At 40.0% G+C, this 24504-nt stretch overlaps 2 protein-coding genes and 6 non-coding genes across 10 annotated transcripts in view; 3 read left to right on the top strand and 5 right to left on the bottom strand.

Moving 5' to 3' along the window:
• zbtb48 (zinc finger and BTB domain containing 48) overlaps positions 1-16543 on the top strand; it is a 22197-nt gene extending 5654 nt beyond the window's left edge. Inside the window, exons 9-12 of the mRNA XM_008285244.1 lie at positions 1079-1243; positions 1370-1458; positions 3119-3592; positions 16533-16543. Coding sequence (XP_008283466.1) covers positions 1079-1243; positions 1370-1458; positions 3119-3553 — 689 coding nt within the window. The 3' untranslated portion in view covers positions 3554-3592; positions 16533-16543. The remainder of the gene's footprint in view (positions 1-1078; positions 1244-1369; positions 1459-3118; positions 3593-16532) is intronic.
• trnam-cau (transfer RNA methionine (anticodon CAU)) lies at positions 24-95 on the bottom strand. The gene has a single exon. It is a non-coding gene; the product is annotated as a tRNA-Met (tRNA).
• trnar-ccu (transfer RNA arginine (anticodon CCU)) lies at positions 99-171 on the bottom strand. The gene has a single exon. It is a non-coding gene; the product is annotated as a tRNA-Arg (tRNA).
• On the top strand, positions 1662-1734 carry trnar-ccu (transfer RNA arginine (anticodon CCU)). Its single transcript has one exon. It is a non-coding gene; the product is annotated as a tRNA-Arg (tRNA).
• trnam-cau (transfer RNA methionine (anticodon CAU)) lies at positions 1738-1809 on the top strand. The gene has a single exon. It is a non-coding gene; the product is annotated as a tRNA-Met (tRNA).
• Positions 2243-2314, bottom strand: trnam-cau (transfer RNA methionine (anticodon CAU)). Its single transcript has one exon. It is a non-coding gene; the product is annotated as a tRNA-Met (tRNA).
• Positions 2318-2390, bottom strand: trnar-ccu (transfer RNA arginine (anticodon CCU)). The gene has a single exon. It is a non-coding gene; the product is annotated as a tRNA-Arg (tRNA).
• klhl21 (kelch-like family member 21) lies at positions 5362-24210 on the bottom strand. Of its 3 annotated transcripts, XR_520324.1 has the most exons (6): positions 16101-16197; positions 14356-15440; positions 11742-12147; positions 10843-10915; positions 7606-9129; positions 5362-7572 (listed from the first exon to the last, which is right to left on the bottom strand). XR_520324.1 is itself a non-coding variant. In XM_008285246.1 (5 exons), the coding sequence occupies exons 2-5, from the start codon at positions 15380-15382 to the stop codon at positions 8800-8802; spliced, it is 1836 nt and encodes a 611-aa protein (XP_008283468.1). In that variant the 5' UTR covers positions 15383-15440; positions 24151-24210; the 3' UTR covers positions 5362-8799. The 3 variants fall into 3 exon arrangements, 2 of the variants coding, with proteins under 2 accessions (XP_008283468.1, XP_008283467.1); XM_008285246.1 differs by lacking the exon at positions 16101-16197 and adding an exon at positions 24151-24210 and having other exon boundaries at positions 5362-9129; XM_008285245.1 differs by having other exon boundaries at positions 5362-9129.
• Positions 24211-24504: the final 294 nt, after the last annotated feature.

Raw genomic sequence — 24504 nt, 5'->3', positions numbered from 1 at the left:
ATGATTTGTGAGAAAAACTGTTGTAGCAGAGGATGGTTTCGATCCATCGACCTCTGGGTTATGGGCCCAGCACGCTTCCGCTGCGCCACTCTGCTACGCACCCCAGATGGGACTCGAACCCACAATCCCTGGCTTAGGAGGCCAGTGCCTTATCCATTAGGCCACTGGGGCTGTGGACTCTGCAGCAGCTTGTGTGTTCATGCAGAATGTGACCTTTGTGTGAGACCCTGAATGTGTTTTGTGTCTTTCATTGTGTCACAATACACTGAAGAGAATTGTTTGGTTCATAATGTATAAAAAAGGACAAGCACAAAGTGATGTCCTCAAATGTCCTGTGTTGACACACGTCTACATTTCAGGGGGAAACGGAGGATATGTCTCCCTCAAACACACGTGATATGCTCTGATTGTGCAAAAGGTCAAGAGGTTTGTCAATTTATAAAATAAATGAATTTATCATTAAAATGGTGACACACTTAGTGCCACAAACAAAACACACTAAAAAAGGACAGAAGAGTAAATCAGGCCAATGTGTGTGTTGAATCTGCAGGGATAATATTAGATTTAAAAAATGGAGCTACAGAAGACTAAATATTTGCAAGCACCACAGACTGCCTGAGAGCCTCACTGTATTATGTTCCATTCCATTTTGAACTGTCAGCCTGAAATTTGCATTTTCTTTTGCATAAATAAAGACATTTCCACCTAAATTGATGCAGAAAAGACACAAACCGGTGCATAAAATGTCACCAGAATGAAAGAAATGAAGTGTCTGATGCTTACAATTTCCTGGGGGGTCAATACCTAATGTGAGAAGTTAGAATCAGTGAATCTTTCTGCATTTGTGTTTCAAAAATAAATCGTGAATCTATTATCAAAATGGGTACCAACTACACTCTGCAGTGATATTGTTAGAATCAGTTGCCATCGCATATGAACATGCATAGATTTGCTTTGAACTTATAAAGAAAAGAAAGCATAGAGAAACTGCTTGGTATTTAGAGGGTTAAACATTGTTGTTCCATGGGTGTTATCCTACACGTTGCTTCTTGAGTTAATCTCTGTATTTCAATACCAGCCAGTCTGGATAAACACCACCGGACACACACCGGCGAGCGTCCCTTCAGCTGCGATGTTTGTGAGCAGCGCTTCACGGAGAAAGGCGCCCTCATCCGCCACAAGGCCAGCAAGCACGAGGAAGGCCGCCCTCACTGCTGTCACATATGTGGCAAAACCTTCAAAGGTAACATGAGCCATGCTGAATGTGCAATCAATGGGCCCCGCATACTTTGTCCATGTTTTCTGTCCTGAAGAATTATATGTCCATAAAGAAATAATTAAGGTCTCCCTGTTTTTCTTTTTTTACCAGCGAGGGAGCAGCTACGTGTCCACCTGCGTCGCCATAAAGGCATGAGGAAGTTTGAGTGCATCGACTGCGGCTACAAGTTCACTCGACAGGTTGGTTGACACGTAACAGTTTCCTGAAGCTGAAAGGGACAGAGGAAGTTGTAAAGGCCTGTTGTGCTTGTCCTTTTTGATACATTATGAACCAAACAATTCTCTTCAGTGTATTGTGACACAATGAAAGACACAAAACACATTCAGAGTCTCACACAAAGGTCACATTCTGCATGACCACACAAGCTGCTGCAGAGTCCACAGCCCCAGTGGCCTAATGGATAAGGCACTGGCCTCCTAAGCCAGGGATTGTGGGTTCGAGTCCCATCTGGGGTGCGTAGCAGAGTGGCGCAGCGGAAGCGTGCTGGGCCCATAACCCAGAGGTCGATGGATCGAAACCATCCTCTGCTATGATAGCTTTTCTTTCAAGCAAACTGCATGTATTTGGGTCTGGGTCCTACACCACTGTACTTCAAGAGCCCCTAACTCTGCAAATATTCATAGCATGACGGTAATATTTTGCATGGCTTCATTACATATACAAGCGTTATTGTAAACAAAATATATGAGATGACCCTGGTCTGAGTTTTCTTTGGTTGCTTTATTATTGAAACTAAATCTGTCAGGCGTATGATGGAGTCTGTGGAGAGTAGCTTTTGTGCTCTACAAAACTTTTTCCTTCATCAGCGAGGGAGCAGCTACATGTCCACCTGCGTCGCCATAAAGGCATGAGGAAGTTTAAGTGTATCTACGGCAGCTACGAAACAGTTTCCTGAAGCTGAAAGGGACAGAGGAAGTTGTAAATGCCTGTTGTGTAGAAGATGATTTGTGAGAAAAACTGTTGTAGCAGAGGATGGTTTCGATCCATCGACCTCTGGGTTATGGGCCCAGCACGCTTCCGCTGCGCCACTCTGCTACGCACCCCAGATGGGACTCGAACCCACAATCCCTGGCTTAGGAGGCCAGTGCCTTATCCATTAGGCCACTGGGGCTGTGGACTCTGCAGCAGCTTGTGTGTTGATGGAGAATGTGACCTTTGTCTGTGATCCTGAATGTGTTTTGTGTCTGTGTGGTGCCTTTCACACTGAAAACCTATTCTTTGGTTCACAATATATCCAAAAAAATACAACCCTAACCCTAAGTTTCAGTTAATACACTCATGATACTCTCTTGTCAAGTCAACACTAAAGAAAACACTTGAAAAAGTGAATATGTCAGTAACTATTCACAGTAATGCGGGAAAAGTTATGTAAATTAAAATACATGAAGTTCGACCTGCCTCTATGTACTTTGAGGGCCTGTAACTCAGATAATACTCACAGTATGCAGGTAAAATTTGACTTCATTAAATAAACTGTGGGTTTCGTGCAAAAAAAAGATGGAAGGTGGAAGGCATGATTAACTTTTTCATGGAATGATTAAAAAAGTAATGTTCAAGTAGCTTGTTCCGACATCCAACAGTCCAGACTCCTAAAATATTACATTTTCACCCACAAAATTCAAAAACAAGCAGTAAAGTCACATATCTGAGAAGCTAGAGCTGATGGGGTGTTTGGATTTTTTTTTTTAATGAAAAGCTACTTAAACTGGCATTAATCATCAACTTTTTATTGTTATTTGTCAACTTAATGTTTCACTCTACTCTTTAGTCTGAATGAACACAGTTTCCATCCCCTGACCTCATCACCCAACTGTCACTTGTTTCCGTTTCCTCTTCCAGGCGCATCTGCGACGACACCTTCAGATCCACAAACGCACTGAGAACTACAGCCCGAGGCAGAGGAAGCTGAGGAACGTGGTCGTGGAGGATGTGGAAGGAAGTCCGGGAGAAAATGAAGCTGAAAAATCAGTGGAAGCCTCACTGATCGCCGATGGGACGGGTTACGTCTCAGAGACAGCCATTGTCCAGGAGTCTACAAACCCAGAGTCCTCGACAGGCCTCCCCTCTGGCTGCATAGTGAGGGTGGTGATCGGGTCGGGGGAGGCGGTGATGGAGGAGGTGGTGTCCAACCAGAACCTGGTCCATCACGTCGAGGCAGCCGAAAGTTTCTCTGTGCCCGAGGTGTTGCAGCGAACACAGCTGGTCACTGAGGCGTACCAGTCACCGATTGACATGGAGGGAATCGTTGAGAATTTATCAGAGAGTAAGACCTGAAGAGACTGTCTGCAACACCAGCCTCCTTATCTACACATGGTACTAACACGGGATGACCTTCCATCTCGTTGGAATGTTTTTCAGTAGAACTCTGGCTGAGATAAGAACACAGAACACAACTGCAAGTTTGTTAAGAACAGGTGTGAACCTGTATAAATATGACATAAGGGATGATGAGGACTTAAATGTGGCCCGACAGATCTGAACGCAGAAAAACTGCAAGAATCGGCTCGAGCTGAGTTTTCGCACATGCAAGAAAGGAGAAACAATTAACTCCCATGAAATCAATAGTTTATATACAGTAAATAAGCTGCATGTTTGTTAAAGCTGCAAAATAATATTTTTTTTCTCGTTTAGCCTAATTTCATCAATGTGCCTACAGCAGCTGTGTGTCACCTTTTGTGACTAAAACGATTAAACAAGTACTTTGATATTCATTGGTTCAATCTGAAAGAACAGCTCTGCCACAGTTTCTACTTCTACAAAATGTTCAATTTCCTTTTGGACAATGTCAAGAAGAGGATAATTCAACTGTGTTTTGTTTTTTTATATTTGTGCTGGACTGCTCTTTAGTAATGTAAATATGGATGATAATGATGGCAGAGCTGCTAGAGTACCAAATAAAGTGTCCCAAGACAACTGCCAGCAGCTTAACAATGAATGTAACATTTTTCAGAAACATCAGCTCATGTTTAAAGAATAATTAGGGCTTATTTTAACATGTATTTTCCATCAAAGGTGGAGTATGTGATTGAAATTCCAGCACACTTTGTAAGATTCTGTGAGTATCTCCTCATGGCCTGCTGGCTGAGTGTCCATTACAAAAAAAATCTAAGTGATGGTAAACCTGACGCATGCTAGCTAGCAGTCTTTGGCCAGAACAGCAGACTCCACCTTTAACTGTGGCTCCATGAGTCATGCTAGATTCAAGGAAATGCAGCTTTAAAAAAAAACAAACAAAAAAACGGTTGTTTCATTGAATCAGTTTGTTTTCAGTCTGAGTGAACACAGAACGTAGCCATCATTTTGCAAACTGCATATTCATCTGCATGTGCCGGATGTAAACTTTGATAAGCAAGCTGCATGCAAACAAACGGACCTGCGTGGATGAATATGCAGGGTAATTGGATTAAGAAAGTTAGCAAAATGGCCGCTCCAGGCTAATTTTTGCATTTACTTTTCGTTAGACTTAAAAAGAAACATTCAAAGTGACTCGCGTAAAAAAAGTTGGTTGCTCCGATATAAACTCCCGTCACACTGTTCTGTGCGACTCCACGTTTTCTCTGCTAACGAAGAAGGACAGCGCAAAGTTAGCATGACCTATAGAGACGCATACATTTACCAGGCTGTATGGGAACTTTAGGAAAATGTTTTCAGCACGTCTGATATGTTTGAGGATATATTTTGGTGAAAATTTATAAATGCATATAAAAAATTTTTTTTAAAAACAACCCAGGGCACCTTTATTGTTTGCTGACCAAATTAATTTTCCCGTTTACCGTCGTCAGTCAATCAAAGCTGCACCAGATACACACTGGAGTTAAAAGGCGACACTGAATTTTTTTGTTGTTGTTGTTGTTGTTGAAATGTGCAGCTCAGCTTTATGTTGAACTCATTAGCTTACTCTTGCTGTAAAACCTGAATGCACTTATTGTCTTCTCCCAGCCTGTCCGTGGGGAATGTTTGTGAACAGTTGCGCCTGTGCTAACCGCTAATCAAATGTGACTCAGCAGAATAAACTCTGTCAGACCTGCCTGCAGTTTAATTTTATAGTAACCACACTAGACACATTATACGAACGCGGTGCAGAAGGTTTAGGAATATACTGTATTTACAAAACGGACTCAACATCACAAACCGGTATGAAAACTAAGAAAAGAAAGCTGCAGTAACAATAAGCATAGAAACACTCAAAAATACTATTTCCATGAAAGCAAAAATACTTTTACATGAGATTCTTTTGCACTTCCAGTTGAGACTGCCGACTAGCATTTACCACATGCCACAGATCTTGTTGCAGCTGATAGGCAGGGACTTCATAAGCAACCACAGCACAAACATATCTTTAAATAAACAGAGAAAACAGTAAAACATTCATAAATACATTTTTTTTTTAAACAGGGTTCTTCATGCACATTTGATTTGTGGTTATGAAGGCTGATGTAGCTCAGTCTGAGGATCAGGACCGACAAGGAGATGCTGTGATCACTAGAAACAGAGTATCGACTCGTGTTAACGTCACATGCAACCATCCTGAAGTTGTGCTACGAGGACAGAAGGTTACTCAGCACAATCGTTTCAACCCTTCCTCTTTAGCCATACAGATGTGTGTCTGTTTAGTGTGAGATATCAGTTGTGATCACCGTCTTTTTTGGAATGTAAACAGATTATTGCTGTTTCTGACCGAATGTCTGGATCTTGCTCATGGTTACAGATTGTTAAAAGGAGGACTCCACCAATGAAGCACTGCACTCAGATCAAAACTGGGACAGCAAAACCGCAGATATTAGCCATATCCATATAAATAGGTGAATTTCAAACAAACTTTTGAAATGTTGTTTAAAAAAACAACAGAAAAAAGGGCGATATGGTTGTAATATACAGAGTAGAAGAAGTACAAAACAAAAGCAGTTGTTTGCTAACCTCTAAAAAAAACCTTGAAGAAGAAACAAAAGTTTGTTCATCCACAGAAAAAAACGAAGACAAGTCTTAAGGAATTATTTTCAATTCTGGAAATTAAAACTATTGTTTGCTGTGAGCTGGTGTTGGCCACGATTCACACTGTACTGGATTAGTCGTGTGAGTTAAATGTTTGCTACATCCGAACTTTTTTTTTTTTTAAAGGCGTTTCCATCTTCCTTGAGGTGTTTTAACTCATTTTTGAAAACCACCTCAAGTGATTTTTTTTTGAGAACCTCAGGAACTTTTTCTAATTTAACAGATTCCATTAAACTTCTCACAACAATTTCCCTGAGGTTTGCACCAAAGGGATCAATAAAGTTCTATTCTGATGTGATACTTCAAAACATGAATTAAACTACATTTATAGAAACACGGCTGTTGTCTTTTTATTACATGAATTTTCCTTCCCTTCTTCCCCTTCTTCCTTGTAAAACCTACCTCACCCATGATTCAAATTGTCTTCCAACAGTTCAGAGATTTCAGGTGTGTTACGCTAACAGTGGCAAATGTAGCCTCAAGCTAGTCGCCTATAGCCAAGACAAGGAGCAGCTACAGAGGTCTGGTAAACATGCTTACTTTAAACCCCCAGATTTGTTTCATGTTCAGGCTTGTAGTGTTCAGATCCAACTGTTGCTGCCAGTTTATCAGGTTTCACGGATCTCCTTCTGGAGCCTCAACGACTTCTTTAACAGACAGCACACATTAATGCTCCCCAGGACCCGTAAACAGATTCGATGTGGTGGAGTTCCCCTTGACTATTTAAATACACTCTTTGTAAAAACAAACAAACAAAAACAAATAAATTCACTGCTGACACACATAGGTCCATACACAGAAACACTCTCTTCTACCATGTGGGTGACATTCCCACACAGTGGTTCCCAAAGCAAAGCTCAGCTTTACAGACTTTGTTTGAAAACACATCCAGTAAATAATAAATCTCACTTTTTTACGGACCTGTCTGTGTGGCTCATTGCTGCCCCTTGTGGATATTTCAGGAATAAACATCCACTACAACTGTGGTTCTCGTGTCGATGTTTTAAGGGCGTAGACTGTAAATAATACAGTCACTGTCCAAAACCAGATCAACTTATGTTTGAAACTTAAAAAGACATAAAACAGAGAAAAATAGAAAAAAAGGGAAAGGTTGGAACCAATGATGCTGTTAATAATGATTATCAAAAATACTTCTGTTGATTGATTACTTACTTCAAGTGCTTTCATGCAGTTTACTTTGGTTTCACGTGAGCAAAGACTGAAATGAAAAACTCACTGGTTCAATTGGTAAATCTACGTCTGGTTAACGTCCCTACCTCGTATAACAAGCTTTCTGCAGCTTTTCTCCAGGACCTACCAGAGCTTTCTGCCATGCGGTAGATAATATAGTCCGCAATGGGGCTAAGAAACACCAAGGGCCAGATATATAGACAGTGTGTGTGCATAAAAACCATGCAGACTACATGTCCCACACATCAACTCGTACTGATGAAAGAAAACATGCAACTCAAGCTGACTGAAGAAATTTAAATGAAGAGATTACATTTAAACAATTTCACTAATTCTGTTAATACTTTTGCAGCGTTCGCTAACGTCTTAATCAAAGGCACATTTATAGACTTAATTTTAAAATATTTGAGTGATTAACTTTTTTTGCCATCAGGAGCTGATGGCTGACAACACATCACCGCGATGATAGTGTGCAGGTTCATGAATCGTGCTGTGAGCGGGATAATATTCACAGCTGTGTGTAATGGCTGCACATAATGGCAGCTGTTCACTGCTTTTGAAGAAAATCACAGCAGCAGGTGAATTTTCGAGGTTTTTCGGGAAGATTTAGTGGGTGGTGGAGCGGGCCCAAGGATCGAAGTGATGTTTAAGAGCTTTACTAGGCCCATTTAAGGCATGTGGGAGTAGAAATGAGGCATGTGCATGTGTGCCTATTTCCACAGTGACTAAGATTTAAACCACAGAATCAAATGTGCGCAAAATGCAACTTTCTAAATTTGATGAAAGAATGCGTATGCATATCTCTATCATCGTGCGTACACTTGCAAGTTTTAGGCATTTTTTCCTCTCAAAGTAACAGAATTTGTTTGTTTCTTTGTTAGCTACATTATGCAATAACTATGAAGTTGGATTAAATGAAACTTGGTGGAAAGGAGGCGCACAAGCAAAGTAGAAATTTTGGTGCAGATCTGAACCCCTTTTGTTAGAATTACGAGACAGGGCATTGGTGTTTGATGTGTTTATCTATTTTTTTTTTTTTTTTAAGTGTTGCTCATGTCAAACACAACTCTCTTTTTGTGGGATGCTTAACGTACCATCCAGCTATCTGGCCCCGGGCCTTTCTGCAGTTCACCCAGCCTCGAGTGATTATCAGTACACAACAGCTTGGCAGTCAAGCGGATTACAAGGACCTCAGACACCAGTGTGTACATGCTCAGTCTTCCCTTCTGCCTTAGACAGCTTTAGGATTGTGATGAGGTAAATTCACAGTAAACTACTGATGGCACAACAAGGGAGAACAGACTGAACATGTGTGATGGGGATTTCGAGGTCCAGACTCAGTGCGCTGGGTTCACATCCTGGTTCTGATTGAGATTGTTGTTGAGATTGTGGAGCGCTTGGTGACGCTGGTGCCGGTGCAGGTGAATGGCGTTCGACTCGGGTATGTCGACGGGTTCGAACGCATTCGACACCAGGGGCATGAACTGACGGAATATGCTGACGCTGCCGTGCCAGAAGGTCGGCTGAGGTAGTCGTCCAGCAAGAGTCCAGGAGCGCGTGGTCGGATCGTAGGCTTCCACCACATCGGAGAGCTCAAACGTATTGTCATAACCACCAGACACATAGAGTTTACCACCCAGGGCTGCAACGCTGCCTCCAACGTGGACCTGAAAAAAAGACAATTTAAAACATTTACCTTCTGTTGTTATACGTATTCATGTATGAATCTAGCTGAAAAAACAATGGCATTTTTTTTTTTCTTTTATATTTTTATGCTCAAGTCAGAAATTTAAAAATGAGAAAAACAGGCCAACAGATCACGACTCTAGACTAAAGTTTCTACTTGTAGCACCGGTACTCTCAACTTTCTCAGTTGGTTGCTCCCCCATACTGCTACCCTAATTTTGGTACAATTATCAATATGGCTGGCATGCTGTCTTTGCATAACCTACTTTTGCACTGATGTAACGACTGTCAGTGACTTGAGATTTCACATTTGTTAAACAATTTAATCAGAAAATATATATATTCTGTCACCAGACTATCTGCCGGAGGTTGTCTGACATAACTAAACACAGCTAAACTTCTCACTTGCGTAACTTCTGCCAGTCAATAAACACTACAATTTATTTACTAATGTTCCCTAAACATCTCATGTGCAGACTACCAGGCAGCTGGTCAAAAATTTGTAGGAAAATAGTGAAATAAGGCAGTCTAATGATCACCATGCATTCGCACAAATGTGAAATTTTACACATGCAATTCTTTTGGTTGCACTCTGGAGCAAAACAAACCAGACCAAACTTGATTGTGATGTTGGATCGGTACAACCTGGAAGTTACTGACCTGCTAGCATGCTTCAGTTGTTAGGCTTGCCATCAAGCCGTGGAGAGTTTCATTTTAATTATTTTAATGTTGTTTCTTTTATTTTGATTTGTCTGATTTATGTACAGTGTCCTTGAGTGCCAAGAAAGGCGCCTCTAAAATGTATTATTATGATTATTATTATCATGTTCAGAGAAACCAAACTAAACAAAAACATTTTTAGCCTTTCTGTCACTCAGACCTGTTAAAATGTTATCATGTGTACTCCACATTTATCATGTACAACAACTGCAGAAGTCTGGAACTTGCTGGTCATACAAATCAGATTAACTGTTAAGGCTCCATTTGGTCTGTTTTCTTATTTCCTATTTTTGACTTGAGCACTAAACCTAAAGTAGGAAAATTGACTGTTATAAGCTTTTTAAATATATATGGACAAATAACTAAATAAACTTAATACAATTTTCATTTTCTGATTTTGGTTTCTCAATATAAAAAGACAAATGATACACATGGAGCCCCTCAACAGATAAATGGTACTAAACGCTTATCAGACAAGTCAAAAATGTAACTACATATATCAAAAAAAATAACACAGTTCAATAATTCACATGGACGATGAAAATATAAAGCTTTATACTTTTACTTTGATCCCTGGCCCAGACCAGCCATTGTCCTGAATATCTTGTAAGAACATGCACATTCTCATCTCAGCAGTAAAAGATCAACAGGAGAGTTCAAACAAAGTCTTATATTCTAATTTAATTTAATTTAATTTAATTTAATTTAATTTAATTTAATAATTTAAATTATAGCATTATTTGCTGATCTTAAATGGCCACATTCATTTAGGCATCTCTGTTACTGTATTCTGTGAAGTGAAATCAATGCGTAAAAAACGGCTGTACTGAAAACAGCAGCTTTTTGTTTGTGTTCATGCATGTGTTACCGTACTGTGATAAACCAAGCGCGGGTGACATCTGTTTATCGCGCTACATTAGAGATCACAAATGATTGCTATTAACGCATGCTGGCACCTGATGTGAAATACAAACCTGGGTCATCGGACTAATTTTGTCCCACTCGTTCTTCTGAGGATTATAGACGTCGACCTCAGCAGAGTCATCCCTACAAATAGAAACCGAAGACCGAAGTCAAATCATTGCCAAAACAAGCGTTGCTTCAAATGTATTCATGCCAGCTTCACTGCCTATTACACCAGTGATAAAATGCTTCTTTATGTTAGTAAAATTCATTTGCTTTATTTCAGAATCATTCACCTACAAATGGACAGCCCAATTAACAAGATGCATAAAGCTCTATGAAATCTAAATCTCTACTGAATTTATCTTTGAGCATGAAGGAACTGTGGAGATCAAATTATGAACAGCAGTGCACTCATGTGGTAGGACAAGAGAATGCCTGGTGTCCTCTTCTAAAGATGCTTTCATAAAATTGTTTACCAGAAGTGGGAGGAATAGTATCAGTACTACACTGAGTTAAAGTACATTCGGAGGTGAGATTCATTCTTTACATAAATGTTTTTTGTTAAACATTGGACAGATTTGTCTTGTTGGGACACAAACTGCTATTTAAATCAAAAAACTACTTGATGGGTTAAGAAGAACTCAGGCATATGAAACATAACATGGTGCCAAGTACAAACTGTTTCATTGTAAGGTGTCACTATTCATGTTCATTGAATCTTTAAGCTTATCCTATTTCACATTTCTGATCACATTTGTGGACATCACAATTACACTGGACAAACCAGATGCATTGTTTGAGTGTTTTAGCACACGTGCTAAATTCGCAACACAAATTCATTTATGTAACCCTTAACTAGTTACAGGTGTTAGATAAATATTGTGATGTAAAATACACAACAATGCATGACAGGAGCTGAAACACCAAAATTTAAGACATTCAGTTCAGACTAAGTGACTGAAATCACCTGATAAAGTAGATGAGGCCATTGAGGGTCATAGTTTTCGGCGTGAAGGACCACGGAGGGAGTTGTCCACAGTTGACCATGGTCCAGCGGTTGGTGTCTGCATCGTAGCTCTGGATGGCCATGGTGTCCTCGCCAGTCAGGGAGCCTATAGCGTAGAGGCGTCCGCTGCACGCGGCGGTGGAGCAGTTGTCCATAGGATGCAGCATGCCGGGCAAAGCCTCCCAGCTGTCCAGAGCGTGATCGTAGCGCTCAGTGCTGTCCGACGCAACCACATACAGCTGGCCTTTCAGCACACAGGAGCTGTGGTACTCGCGGGCCTTCAGCATGGGCGACACCTCTGTCCACTCGTTCACGCTGGACTTGTAGCGCCACACGCCGTCATAGAGGCGAGAGCCGTCAGAGCCACCTACAAGGACACAGACGTGTAGTTTCATAAAAACATTTCAGTTTGCTGCTTCTCAGCATCTCGGTGACTATTGCACACCAAAACAGCAGTTTCCGTTTGTACTGATGTATACTGGGAACGTAGAAGCATTTCCTTAAAAAAAAGGCCCACTTTAAAAGCATAAGTAACACCATTTAAGTTTCATAGCTTCCAGCAAATAAAACTGAATCCCATTCCCACAACAGAACGATGGCACTAAGCCTTAGGTGTCAATTTAAAAAAGTTAAGGAGAAAAATGTCGACATCAAAAACAATGCCAGAAAAACATTATGTATTAATATTATTTTTCACTTTCAGTGTCTCCTTTTGAGCTACATTAGTCCTGATCATAATTATATTCATCAACTTTCTGGGTTTTAATCCTTTAAATGCCAGTGTGTTTAGATGTTATTGTTGTTTTCAATATAAAACAAAAAAACAAAATGGATTCAGGCCAGCACTTGTGTTGAAAATGAACAGAAGTTAAGAGGGACAGCATTCATGTCTCTGCCTGGCTAATGTAATGGTTAAAAATGATGATCAGCTTTTGAAAGAATTTTCACGGTACTTTTTCCATTCTGACAATGAATAATTTATTGATTGATAATGTAGCAGACCACTAGTTAAGAAAATTGTTTTAAATTTGCATCCCTAGAAGCTTACCATGTTGTACCATGTAGAATTACACCAGTGGAATTTATCACAACTCCTACATATCAATGACTTCTCCCAGTTTACACAATTGGTTGTGCAACTCTTTTCTCACATTTCTTGGACAGAGACAAACACATTAGGAAAAAAAAACATTTGGGGTGATATGAGTTGTCATTGCTTTTGAGCAGTATTTCCAATTTTTTGACCTCTCATAATGAAAAATGAGACTAAAATGTGGACTAGACCAAATGTCGAATCTCTATGTACAGTTTATGAGAATCCATGAGATCTGCCCATCAACATTATGTAATCATTTGCTTATTTCTGTCAGTGAGGCAGTTAGCTCACACTGTTAAATTTATGGCCCACCATCAGCGCCTTGCACGAGTCACATACTCTGAGTAACTGAGGGTCTGGGAGGATTTCTCAAGGGAAACATTTTTTTCAGACAAGGCCAGTGTGCTGCTGATAATGATGGTCATGATGATCATGACGATGATAATACTGCTGCGGTCCTGGCAGCACACCATGTCCTGCCTCACTTTGCCTTGTTCACACATACAGTCACTGGCCAAAGACCCGCAGTTTATTTATAAGCACTGCCTCATGGCCATTTCATAAAATGAAGGAGCAGGAATGGAAATCTACTGACTGAAGCCTACAGACCACTGTGAATCTAAAATACAGCAAATGTAAGCACTGCACACTGTCTGTGCCTCGTCTTTTAGTCAGTGGGACACCAGACTAAGTCAAAAAAAAAAAAGCAGAATTTGATGACACAAAATGCGTTTTAAGTGTTGTGCCTTTGTGAAGCGCTATGAGATGACTGTTGCTGTAAATATGCACTATACAAATAAAATTGAATTGAATTGAATTGAATTGAAAAGTGTTGTGACCGACTGAAACTGTACCTTCCCTTTTATGATTATGTCAAATTATTTTTCTTTTTTAATTTTCAAAAAAACCCATAAAACAATAGATTTTAAGATCCATTTTCTGTCATGTTTTATCCCATTAACTTTCCTGATGTTTTAGATTTTTGCTGTTGTTTGTTTTGGTAACTATTGGTATCTATATATTTAGGCAGGTATCAAAACAAAGTCAGAATTTTGGTATCTAGACATTTCCAACAATTATTTCCATTATCATTTAGCCTGTTGATTATTTCCTGGATTAGTTGTTTGGTCTATAAAATGTTGCCAATGGTTCCAAATGCCACAACGACATTCTAAAATGTCTTGTTTTGTCCTCAACCCAAAGAAATTACTGACATAGGAAAAAATAATCAAATTCAAGAGGAGAATTTTTAGCTTTTTTTCACAAGATTACTAAAATCATTGCAGCCCTACTTTAAAAAGAGTCAAACAATTCTTAAAATAATGTTTCTTTTAGCAATAATGGAATTTGAGTTTTTACTGAGGCCTCCCCAATAATTCTGAAATTCCTCAGTGATTTTGGAATGCAACCACTGTCTTCTGCCTGGCTGAAAAGGTGTGTTTGGGGAAAGGCATATGTGAGTGTCTTTAATGGACTTACCTGTGACATACATATCATTTCCAAGGGCAGCTATGCTATAACCTCCTCCGAGGTGATCGGGGAATTCAGCCAGGTAGCGCCACTGTCCAGTCTGAGGGTTGTAACAGTCCACTGTGACCAGCTCGTCACAGTCCTGGTCGCAGCCTCCTACCACCACCAGGATTTCTGCTAATCCAGTGGAAGGCCGTGGCCGCATGCGCTGGCAGGGCCTGTCGTGGCGGTCATATTCACACGACTGGAAGCTGCGAGCCTCGTTCACCATCCGGAGGCATGTTGGTGAAAGGTAGACGAGTGGGTCGCTCTCCACATGGGCCAACAGAAAGAACCTCCTGACGAAGGGGAGTCGAACCTGCTGGAGGAGCTCAGGCCAGTAGTGCAGCCGCCGCTGGAGATCAGCCTTCACCCAGCGCACTGCAATTTGATAAACTGTCTCTTCCTTGTCCACACAAAGCTCATTGTCTGACACAAACTCAAGGAGACGCTTCCACGGCAACCGCTCAAAATCCGTTCCTTTAGCCAGCTCCATTATGTTTTTGAGGACAAAGCGCCGCGCACTTGTTGCCAGCTCTCTGCAAGCATAGGCCTCTGCAAAGTCCTGGATCTCTAAGCAGTTGGAAACATCCAGCCGCTGCTCCAGAAAAGCACAGCAGGCCTCTTTGACTGAGGGGAACTGAAACAGATCAGCCGTCTTTAGCAGGAGGTCCACATTATCCTGAGTGACGGTGACCCGTCCTGTGTAGCAGAAGTCCACCAGCAGGCCTAAAAGCTCAGCTGATACCTCATGTAAAACTACTCGGTCCATAACACTCTCTCTCAGAGTTCCTGCAAACATCGCCCGGAAGTAAGTGCTGGCGGCGGCCAACACCGTGCGGTGGCAGTGGAACTCACGACCCTCGGCACATAAAGTCACATCAAAAAACTTCCTTTCTGCTCGAAGTTCGTGGATTCCCCGCAGCAGATTGAAGGCGTGGGCCGTGTCAAAAAAAGGTAGCGTGGACGGCTGTGTCTGCAAGACTGGCTTTTCCATCTCTCCTCTGTCTGAGTGTCTCCTTTTCCAGTGGTCGTGCTCAGAATGCTGTTTTCATCTGAAACAAAAGATAAATACCAAACACATATGTCAAATTCCAACCCAGCATACCATGTAAGGCTACGACAAATGATTATTTTCATGATTAATCACTTCCTTGGTCAATAAAATTGAAAAAGAACAGTCAAAATACACATAAAGTGTCCCAAGTTGACATTCTGAATTCCTTGTTGTGTCAGACAACAGTCTAAAACCAAAGCATACATGTTGCAACATGTTCAGTTTTCAGTCAGGTAAGTGAGAGAAAAGCAAAGAAATTCTCGCAATTGAAAAGCTGATAAAAGCATTTTGACAGTTAAAAAATTACCTAAAATGTTAAGAAGTTGCCAAGTAGCCACAGCAGCTCTTATATCATGTGTCCGATTGTCAGACATGAATCTGTTTTAGTTGACTGAACAAGCAGAAATGGCTTTGACAGTTTACAACATCCACTAAAGTTTCAAAGACCAAAAACAAAAGAAAAGTATTACATTTCTACAACTTCGCTGCCACATGAAATGCCAACAGGCAAACACATCCAAACTCATTTTCATTAGTTGACTGTATTAGCAAGCAGTGATCACTTTAGAAATAATACAACCAAACAAGCAAGCAATGTAACACACCAACTAAATGAATGATTTTAGAATCAAAAAGTCATTATTGTTTTTTCCCCTACCTGACGAGCCCCTCCAGGCACGTTTCACAAGCAAAGCAAAAGTCTAGAATACACGAGAGCAAAGCCCAGCACGACTCTGGTGAATATGACCAGCTCCTTACCCGCGTTTAAGAAAGAGAGCTCGCTTGTGGTCTGGGGCTATAAATACACCAGCAGTGTCCATTTCCACACAGGGGTGGGAGGTGTGGGGGATTTGGGGGAGAACACCTAACATGCAGTGGGCTGTGGCTGTGTGGAGAGTATAACTCCCCCACTGGTATGCCTCTGTGACCAGTCAGCATGAGTAAGTGGTCTCTGAGAGAAGAGCCAGCTGAGCCTGGGCCTCCTCACCACATTCAGCACAGCAGCAGACCAAAACACAGCTCCCGGTCCTGATATCCAGAAATCTGCTTACCAAAGCACCGCAGACGCACAGATCTGCTGCGATCACAGGTTCAAACACAGCAAGGAGTTATCCGGAGTCTTTTAATGTGAAACTAGCTGTCAATCATCAAGAACATTAATCAAATAGATAATCTCCCCATTGATGGCAGAGTTGGTTGGCCAATCTGGTCCACACAAAATTATCTCAACTGCTGTTGGATGATTTCCACAATATTTCATTTGCAGAGGATGAAATTTGACTTTTCCTCTACTGTCATCATAAGATCTGTGACCATTTTTTTTTTTACTACAAATACTACATAACTATTATCACTATAAACCATTATTTAAACTTGGAGTTACATTGAGGTACAATAATCAATTAGTTAATCAATCAATTACAATCAATCCAGACCTTGTTCCCATAGTAATTTTCATGAAGTGATGAAGAGAGCAAACCCGATTTTCTCGGATTTCATTAAGGTAGACGCCCCATTTACAATACAGTCAAACAAAAACAAAGACTAACTGGGGTGATGTCGGACACAGCTTTTAGCATTACCTGAAACTAAATTAGAGATGAAGTTGATTTAATTCAGTTAACTAATTTGTAATGATTACAAGCAGTATTTATGATTTTTTTTGCAAGAAAAAATGCTGTGGTTCCTCTAAAATTTCATCATTAGGTGCTCTTTTCTTTTCTTCTCTTTAGATTGTTGTACTTTAATTATCTTTGAAGATACCACCTGGAACTGTAGGAAACTGTGGTGACCATTTCTCATATTTTTCTGACATTTCACAGACGAAAATGTAATTAATTTACTGAAAAAACAATCCACAAATTAACTGATCATGCAAAAAGCAGAATCCTTCAGCCCTAAACTCAATATCTTTGGGATTTATATTGTTGGTCAAACAAAAGGAAATTTCAGTATATCACTTTGGGATCTAGACAACTGAGCCAGCTATTTCGATCCATTTACTGACATTTTATAGACCAAAAGACTAATTATTTGGACATTAATCAATAATGAAAATAGATGCAAGTTGCAGTCCTGGTCATCAATGTGGAAATTAACTGAAATACTTGGATGACTGTTCAGATAATAATCCGTCACATACTGAACCTAGAAAAGGTTATAAACAGACTGCATCTAAGTCCTAAAATATATATATAGTAACAACATCCTGCAACTCATCTGTGGCTGCAGTTTATTCTGACCTTGTATTGAGATTCAATTTCAGTTATTCACTCCTGTTGAATCACCAGGATAACTGGAATGGACTGTGGGGTTGCTAGTAACCAGTATTAAATGCTCATCCAAGTGTCTTGTCAATATTTGGAGATGATCATTCCTTCTCAAAATACACAGGTATTACCTTACAGAGATTTGTTTAAAGGTTGTAATAAAGCCCCTGGTCTTCTGGCCAAAAGATTTAGCACACATTCCACACCGGGGTTCAACAATGCAGCGGTCCAAACAGCTCTGCGAGGGATCAAACTGCTCTCCTGAAGGGCAGACGGGGCCTCACAACCCAGACCTGCTCTGAAAAAACACATCTTCCCAGCTTCTGTGTAAGTGATTGTATTTATGTTAGAGAGGATGATGGAATTTCCTTGCAGAGAACTGATGAGCTTTCCTTTCACTCGGATGTGATCTCTTACTCCCACTGCCCCCTTCTACTTCTACTTCTACTTTATATATGTTTTTGGAGTTTTATCTTTTACTATGCATTATCACAAACAGCAAACACTGAAGGGTAGTTTAATACTCCAACAGTCAGGAGCACTGAGCAACTTAGGACCGGTGTATTTACCAACCAGTTCCAAGAATAGCTGGTAGAAATGAATACTCTCAGAAGGAGGAGAGAGGGGAGGAAAGAGGAAGGGAAACAAGAAGAGGTGGAAACAATCTCACTGCTCTGAGTGACGAGCACAGAGAGACCAGTGTACCAGCCAGGATATAACTATGACCCCACCTACCTAACCCTGGCTACAGAGGTGAAGGGGACCCAATGCCCCCTTTCCTTTACTACTATAACAGCAATAGCCTGTCTGCACCTGGAGTTCAACTCCTGACCTGCAGGATGAAAACACTCAGAGCGGTGCAATGCTGTTAGTCAGAGGACTTAGCGTCATCCAGGCCAGAACTCTAGAGGATGGCTGGTGTGTGTTATTTTCTATTCCTTAAAAAGGTTGATGAGAGGGTCTATTCCTGTATTTGGGAGCCATTTTGCCAATGTATGTGTAGACAAACAATCAGAACTACTGTAAATAGAAACTAGGAGATTACTCTGACATCTAAATGAACCTACTGCACTGAATCAGAGTTGAAACATCCAGTAACAAGACACAAAGTCTACAGCCATAATAACAGCTCTGTGAGGCTGAACCACACAGTAGGGCTGTAGTCTCCGGGCCGATCGGCCAGTAACTTGGTCAATATCCTCTCAGTTCTTAATTCTTCCTAGTTGGACTACCAGAAGTGGTACATTTACAAGTAGAAAAAGCACCACATTGGCAGTTTTCCAGGATGAATCCATCATTTTTGGATTCACCTTTGAAGCCACCCAACCTAATGAAGGCTGCTGCATCTATCTTATTTAACATTTGTGTTTTCTCAACATGTGCTCAGAGTTGGCTCCAGACGAAAAAAATAATAAATGTGATTTTACAAACATTGGTTTGCATATTACAGCTCAACAACAAACATGGCAGGTCTTCCAAAAACTGTAGGCCAACTTGTTTTAGTGACAACAGCATATTTAGTTTAGTTTCCTGCTGCCCCCACCATGATGCCTCCTGTTACAAAAGGACAATACCTTCTAAAACCTTATTTAACTGTAAACTAAATTTTATAATTCATCCTACATCCACCCAACAGGTCGAGGTAGATGGCCGTCCCTCCCTGAGCCTGGTTCTGTTGGAGGTTTTTGGTTCCTTCCCACTGTTGCAGACTGCTTGTGGACTGCTGAAGCTTATAGGGAATCCAAATGTTTTGGATTGTTGGGTGTTTCTGTCTCTGCCTTTGTTAAGCGCTATGAGATGACTTGTTGTAAATATGCGCTATACAAATAAAATTGAATTGAATTGAATTGAATAGTAGGTATAGTGTTTACTATGTTCACCATCTTACTTCAGCCTGGTACCTTCCTGACATTTGCGAATTTGCGAATAAGCTTTAAACAGAGCACATCTGCAGGTGATGTAAATGGCATTAGTTTGTTAGACATTTGATCAAAAATTAAAAGACTGAACAAACTACATTTTGTAGATGAAAATTTAAGAACTTAAATTATTACAAGTAATCTTATGACGGACAATATATCAAAATAATTGTACACCAATCCATTCAAATACATTGTGGATCTTCATACAGAGATCCGGTATCGCCGTCTAAGATAGTTCAGATACGTCCACCGTTCATCAACAAAATCAGCAACTTGGATGTCACTGGAAAAAGAAAGAGGGGGAGACCCAGGAAAACATGGGAGGAGCTGGTGTTAGGGGACCTAGCGGATAGGGGGCGAACCCCTGATGATGCCCTCGATAGGGATAAATGGTGAATGGAACTGCGAAGCATCCGTGCATCGTCTGACACACTGCTAGTGTCCCAACAGACGTTAACGGGATGGGATAAGTAAGTAAGTAAGTAAGTAAGTAAGGTTGTAACCCCAGAATGACAGAATGGGATAGAATAAAAGTTACGGCATCACCAAAATCACTAATAGTTTACCATAACTGTGTATCCATCAATCCACCTTTCATTAAGATATTTTACAAAAAACTAAAATATTAACTTTACTTTATGTTGCCATGAAAACAAAAATCAGGGAATAATGACTCTAAGACAAAGTTTGGTGGCAAACCATCACATAGTTGCTGAGACATTTTTGTCTGCTGCAAAGTAGTGGAGTGTCCATGCAACATCACCTGAAAAATGAAACGGCAAACCATTCAAAGGCACATGACTTAACGGAAACAAACCCACTGTTCCATAGAACTCTGGTTTCCAGGAGTCTCAGTTCTCAGTGAGGGCATGTTTATCTGGGAGCTGCTTTGTGGATTTGAACACAGTAAATCAAAAACAGTGTCAGTTTACATGTAGGTGTAGACACAGTGTGTTCCTCGTCTCCTGGTTTTAGTACCAGCGTTGCCCCTTGCTGGTGCAAGCTTGTTATTACCCCCTAAGACAATTTCCATACAGGTTATGGCTCTGTTGTGCATTTTTGTCAGTTTGGTAGCAATTATGGATGCAAATTTTAAACAATTTTCTTAACTGATAGTCAGCCATGTTACCAATCATTAATCAGTTACTGGTTCATCATTAATACGTGAGCTCTGGGTGGAGGTTATTACGGATCACAGAAGTGTTTGTCATGGTGGCCCACTGCCAGCTACAGCTGCACAATTCTCTCTACTTGTCAAGACAGAACTGAGTCTGAGTGACCGGCTCCTCAGGTCACGACAGTTTTAAACACAGCAAATGATCTTCAGTCTTCCATTTCACTAAACAGCAGGAGGCTCCACCGGGTGGTGCAACCAGGTACTTCAGCTAATCTACAACACGTTTTCATGCATGCATGTCCCTCGTCTTCTGCCTTATCAGTTAACCTTGTTTTAACTGGCTAACTTCATTAATCGATAAATCATTCACATTCCTAGTTTAAACAGTAAATAGTTCCTCTGTGCACAGAATTATCTTGCTGAAACATAGCTGTTCATGTTAACAGGGTGCCTGCAGGGTTTACCAAGTATATTTAAGATATTTTAAGACCTTGTAAGAAAACGTACAATGCCATTTTGTATCATATGGCATAAAATGGAGGAAGTGGCAACCCTTGTTCATCACTAGATACAGTACAGTATTTAGGAACACCACAGATCAGACGGGGCATCGACATTGATAACTGATATGCGTCTGCTACAGCTCTAACAGTATAAACTAAAACTTCAACAAAGAAACTGAATATCTTCTTGTGGGACAATCCACTGTAACAACAATACTATTTTCAACAGGAGTTGCGGCAGTCAGGTTTTTAAAAAAGTCTTTCACTGTCCACAGCAGGCAAGACAAAAACTTTTCAACAACTGATTTAAAAGCTTTTGAAAAAGTCTTTTCAAGACTTGCAGATACGCATGCATTTAATATTTGATATATATTCACGTCCAAATTAGTCTACTCTAAAGATGACGTGAAAAGAAGTACAGAACATGGAAAGGCTTCTTTTCGGCAATAACAACACAATCCAGCCATCAACACTGTGGCACAATATACAACGTTTTGCCCCAAACACACACAGACAGCTGCTCTCCGTGCTGTCACTCCAGGCTGTTCAGTCATCAGACTGCAGCGACATAAACCCCTGGTCCTCCACAGCTGAGCCTGTCCTGGCCATAAAAAGGCAACCACACCACACTCACCTCACTCCCTGCTGAGGAGGGCCAGCACGAGGCTACCAGAAGCAGCAACACTCAGATAAGAGACAGTGAGAGAGTAGATATCTTCTTAGCATGCTGATGCCACAGTGTCTCATCCAAACAGTGTGCTTTTGGCAGCAGAAATTATTACGTAATTACACGATGACTAGTTGTGGCACATGGTGGTGGATCTAATGGGCATTTTTATGATCAATGAGTTTGATTACTTTTATGTAAAATGCCTATCACAAAATCCCAGACTCCAAGCTACTGACTTCAATTTTATTTTATTTTTTTAAACACTTTTTTTCAGACAAAACCATTTACTACATCGTATAAAAAACAATTAAACATTTTTTATTTGATTTTTTATTTTACAAATTTTTCCTGTTTTTGTTATTTTACAGATAATGACTAAAATTACAAAAAAATAAAGTAAAATAAATAATGTTCACGTCAAAAGTCTTAATTTTTATAAGTAATATATTCTTTTACAAGCCAAAAAGCAAACTATTTTACAGATATCTGCTGTTACTTAAAAGACAAATATTAATATTAAGGATTAAAAATTGGTAAATGAATTGCCATCTACATATTTCTTCAGTTTTGTTAAATTATAGATAACAAAAAGAAATTGCAGAAAAAGTATAAGTTTACGTGTAAATAGTTTTAACAAAAGCTCAAAACTGTGAGCAATGTAAAATTTTTTACTCTATTTATAATCATTATTTTATTTATTTTTTATCATTTGAAATAAAGTACCTACATCAAAGATAAGTAAAAATGTAGAAGCAGATCATTCTTACAGACTAAAACTTGAATCCCACTGATGAATTTATGTAAACTGAGATCATCCCTAAAGGTTCAACGTCGAATTTAGATAACTTTTTTTTAACAGAATAAGTTTAGTGGCAAATGGTACTAAACTTACAAAACTGTTAAAAAAACGTTGCGGTTCATGTACTAAATCGTGATATAGTTGCAGTGTCATTATCATTCATCATCTTTTCCCATGATGCCTGATGTATTAGCTACTTTGAGAATAACGAAATGCTGCAAGAGAAATGCTGCTGTAGAGCTGGGTTCAATTTATTTTAATTCCACCAGTGAACATTCAAATTTGATCAACTGGAACATTTTTGCTTAGCAAATGAATTGGGTGGCAACTAATTAATTCAGACTTAGTACCCTAACACCATCTGAGAGAGGTTAAGCGAGTCAGCAACTGTGACCAATTTTACCACAGCTGATTTTTAAATACTTTATTTTTATTTCACAGTTATAGTTACGAGGTACTTGTCAGAGTAAGATTGTAAAGGCAGAAGACATCATGAGCTTAGAAAATGTAATGCACTGTTAAGCCACCCAGTAATTACATTTTCCTTCCATGACAGAATTAAAAGGTTAATAATACGTATAGAATGAGTCCTTATATACATTTAATCGCTACTAATACTTAAGTAAATAATCTCTTCTCTACTTCTGTGCCCTGCAAGTGGCGCTTTCTTTAAGTTGACAGAGAGCCCGGCTCTTGTCAAAAAACTAAAAAGAGGGTTTTTTATTTTTATTTTATTTTATTAGGATGTTATTGAGAATACAGGGAATCTTAGTGCCACCCAGAAGGCTTGTTTCTGTCTTGTGACGCAGCCTTGTTTTTTTTTCTACCAGGGATGATTTCAAACATACCAAGTAATGTTCTTTTATCTGGCCCTGCATTCCTCCAATTCCTGCTCCTGTACCAAGAGTTATTATAAACATCTGCATCACTCAGGCTGCAGCCATACATGTCCATGGCAATGAGAACAGAGAGGCTTCTGTCATAAATTACTTTGAAAAACTGCCTTGTAAGGCCCCTGATAATATTCAAATGTATGCTAGAGTACAGCTCAGATGTAATGCTAGGCCCAAAGCTACAGACACAGATAGTGTCAATAAAAGCTAAAGCATATCAATAAAGCTAACAGTACAATGTTGTGACAAACTGTTAGCAACTTCTGCGTAGCTAACTACTTTAATGTTCTGTTTATGTGTCCAGACAGCTTTGTCATCACGTTGCAATACTTAAAACAACAATAAAAAAGCAATATTTCGATGCACAACTTTAATTTTCACCTGTAACATAGAAGCAGAACACAAAGTCGTGTGTTTATACGAAGCTCGCAACGTTATTTTCCAGTCGGACGCAAGCTAATGTTAAACCGTTCTCCGCTCGGAGTAAACAGCAATCCTCAAAAACAGGCACTGAGTCACTTTCAGAATACTTACCGATGTGAGTCTTCGCCAGGTGGTTGTGTTTTATTGAGTATGAGCCGTGTACATGTTACAAATGGAGCCGGAGTCAAAGTTTGATGCCGCGGATGAGCTCGGCCTCCTCTGCGCCATGACAGCCTGCACTGGAACTAATGCTGCTTTCACGGGCTGTCGGAAATATCCACGCTCTGCCATAGGAGCATCGTCTGTACACCCACAAGGCTTTTATTAGGGTCAAATTCCCATAAAGGAATTGTCTCTTAAAAAAATCAAAAGCTTTGTGAATTACTTCACCTGCCACCTGCTCCGTGCCCAATTATAACCAATCCAATTTACTGCAGTAACAAGCAACATATAGTTTTCCAATTG

The sequence above is a fragment of the Stegastes partitus genome, unplaced genomic scaffold (genome assembly GCF_000690725.1).
Source record: "Stegastes partitus isolate 25-593 unplaced genomic scaffold, Stegastes_partitus-1.0.2 Scaffold392, whole genome shotgun sequence".
Classification (NCBI taxonomy): domain Eukaryota; kingdom Metazoa; phylum Chordata; class Actinopteri; family Pomacentridae; genus Stegastes; species Stegastes partitus.
This window is presented reverse-complemented; position numbering and strand designations above follow the sequence as displayed.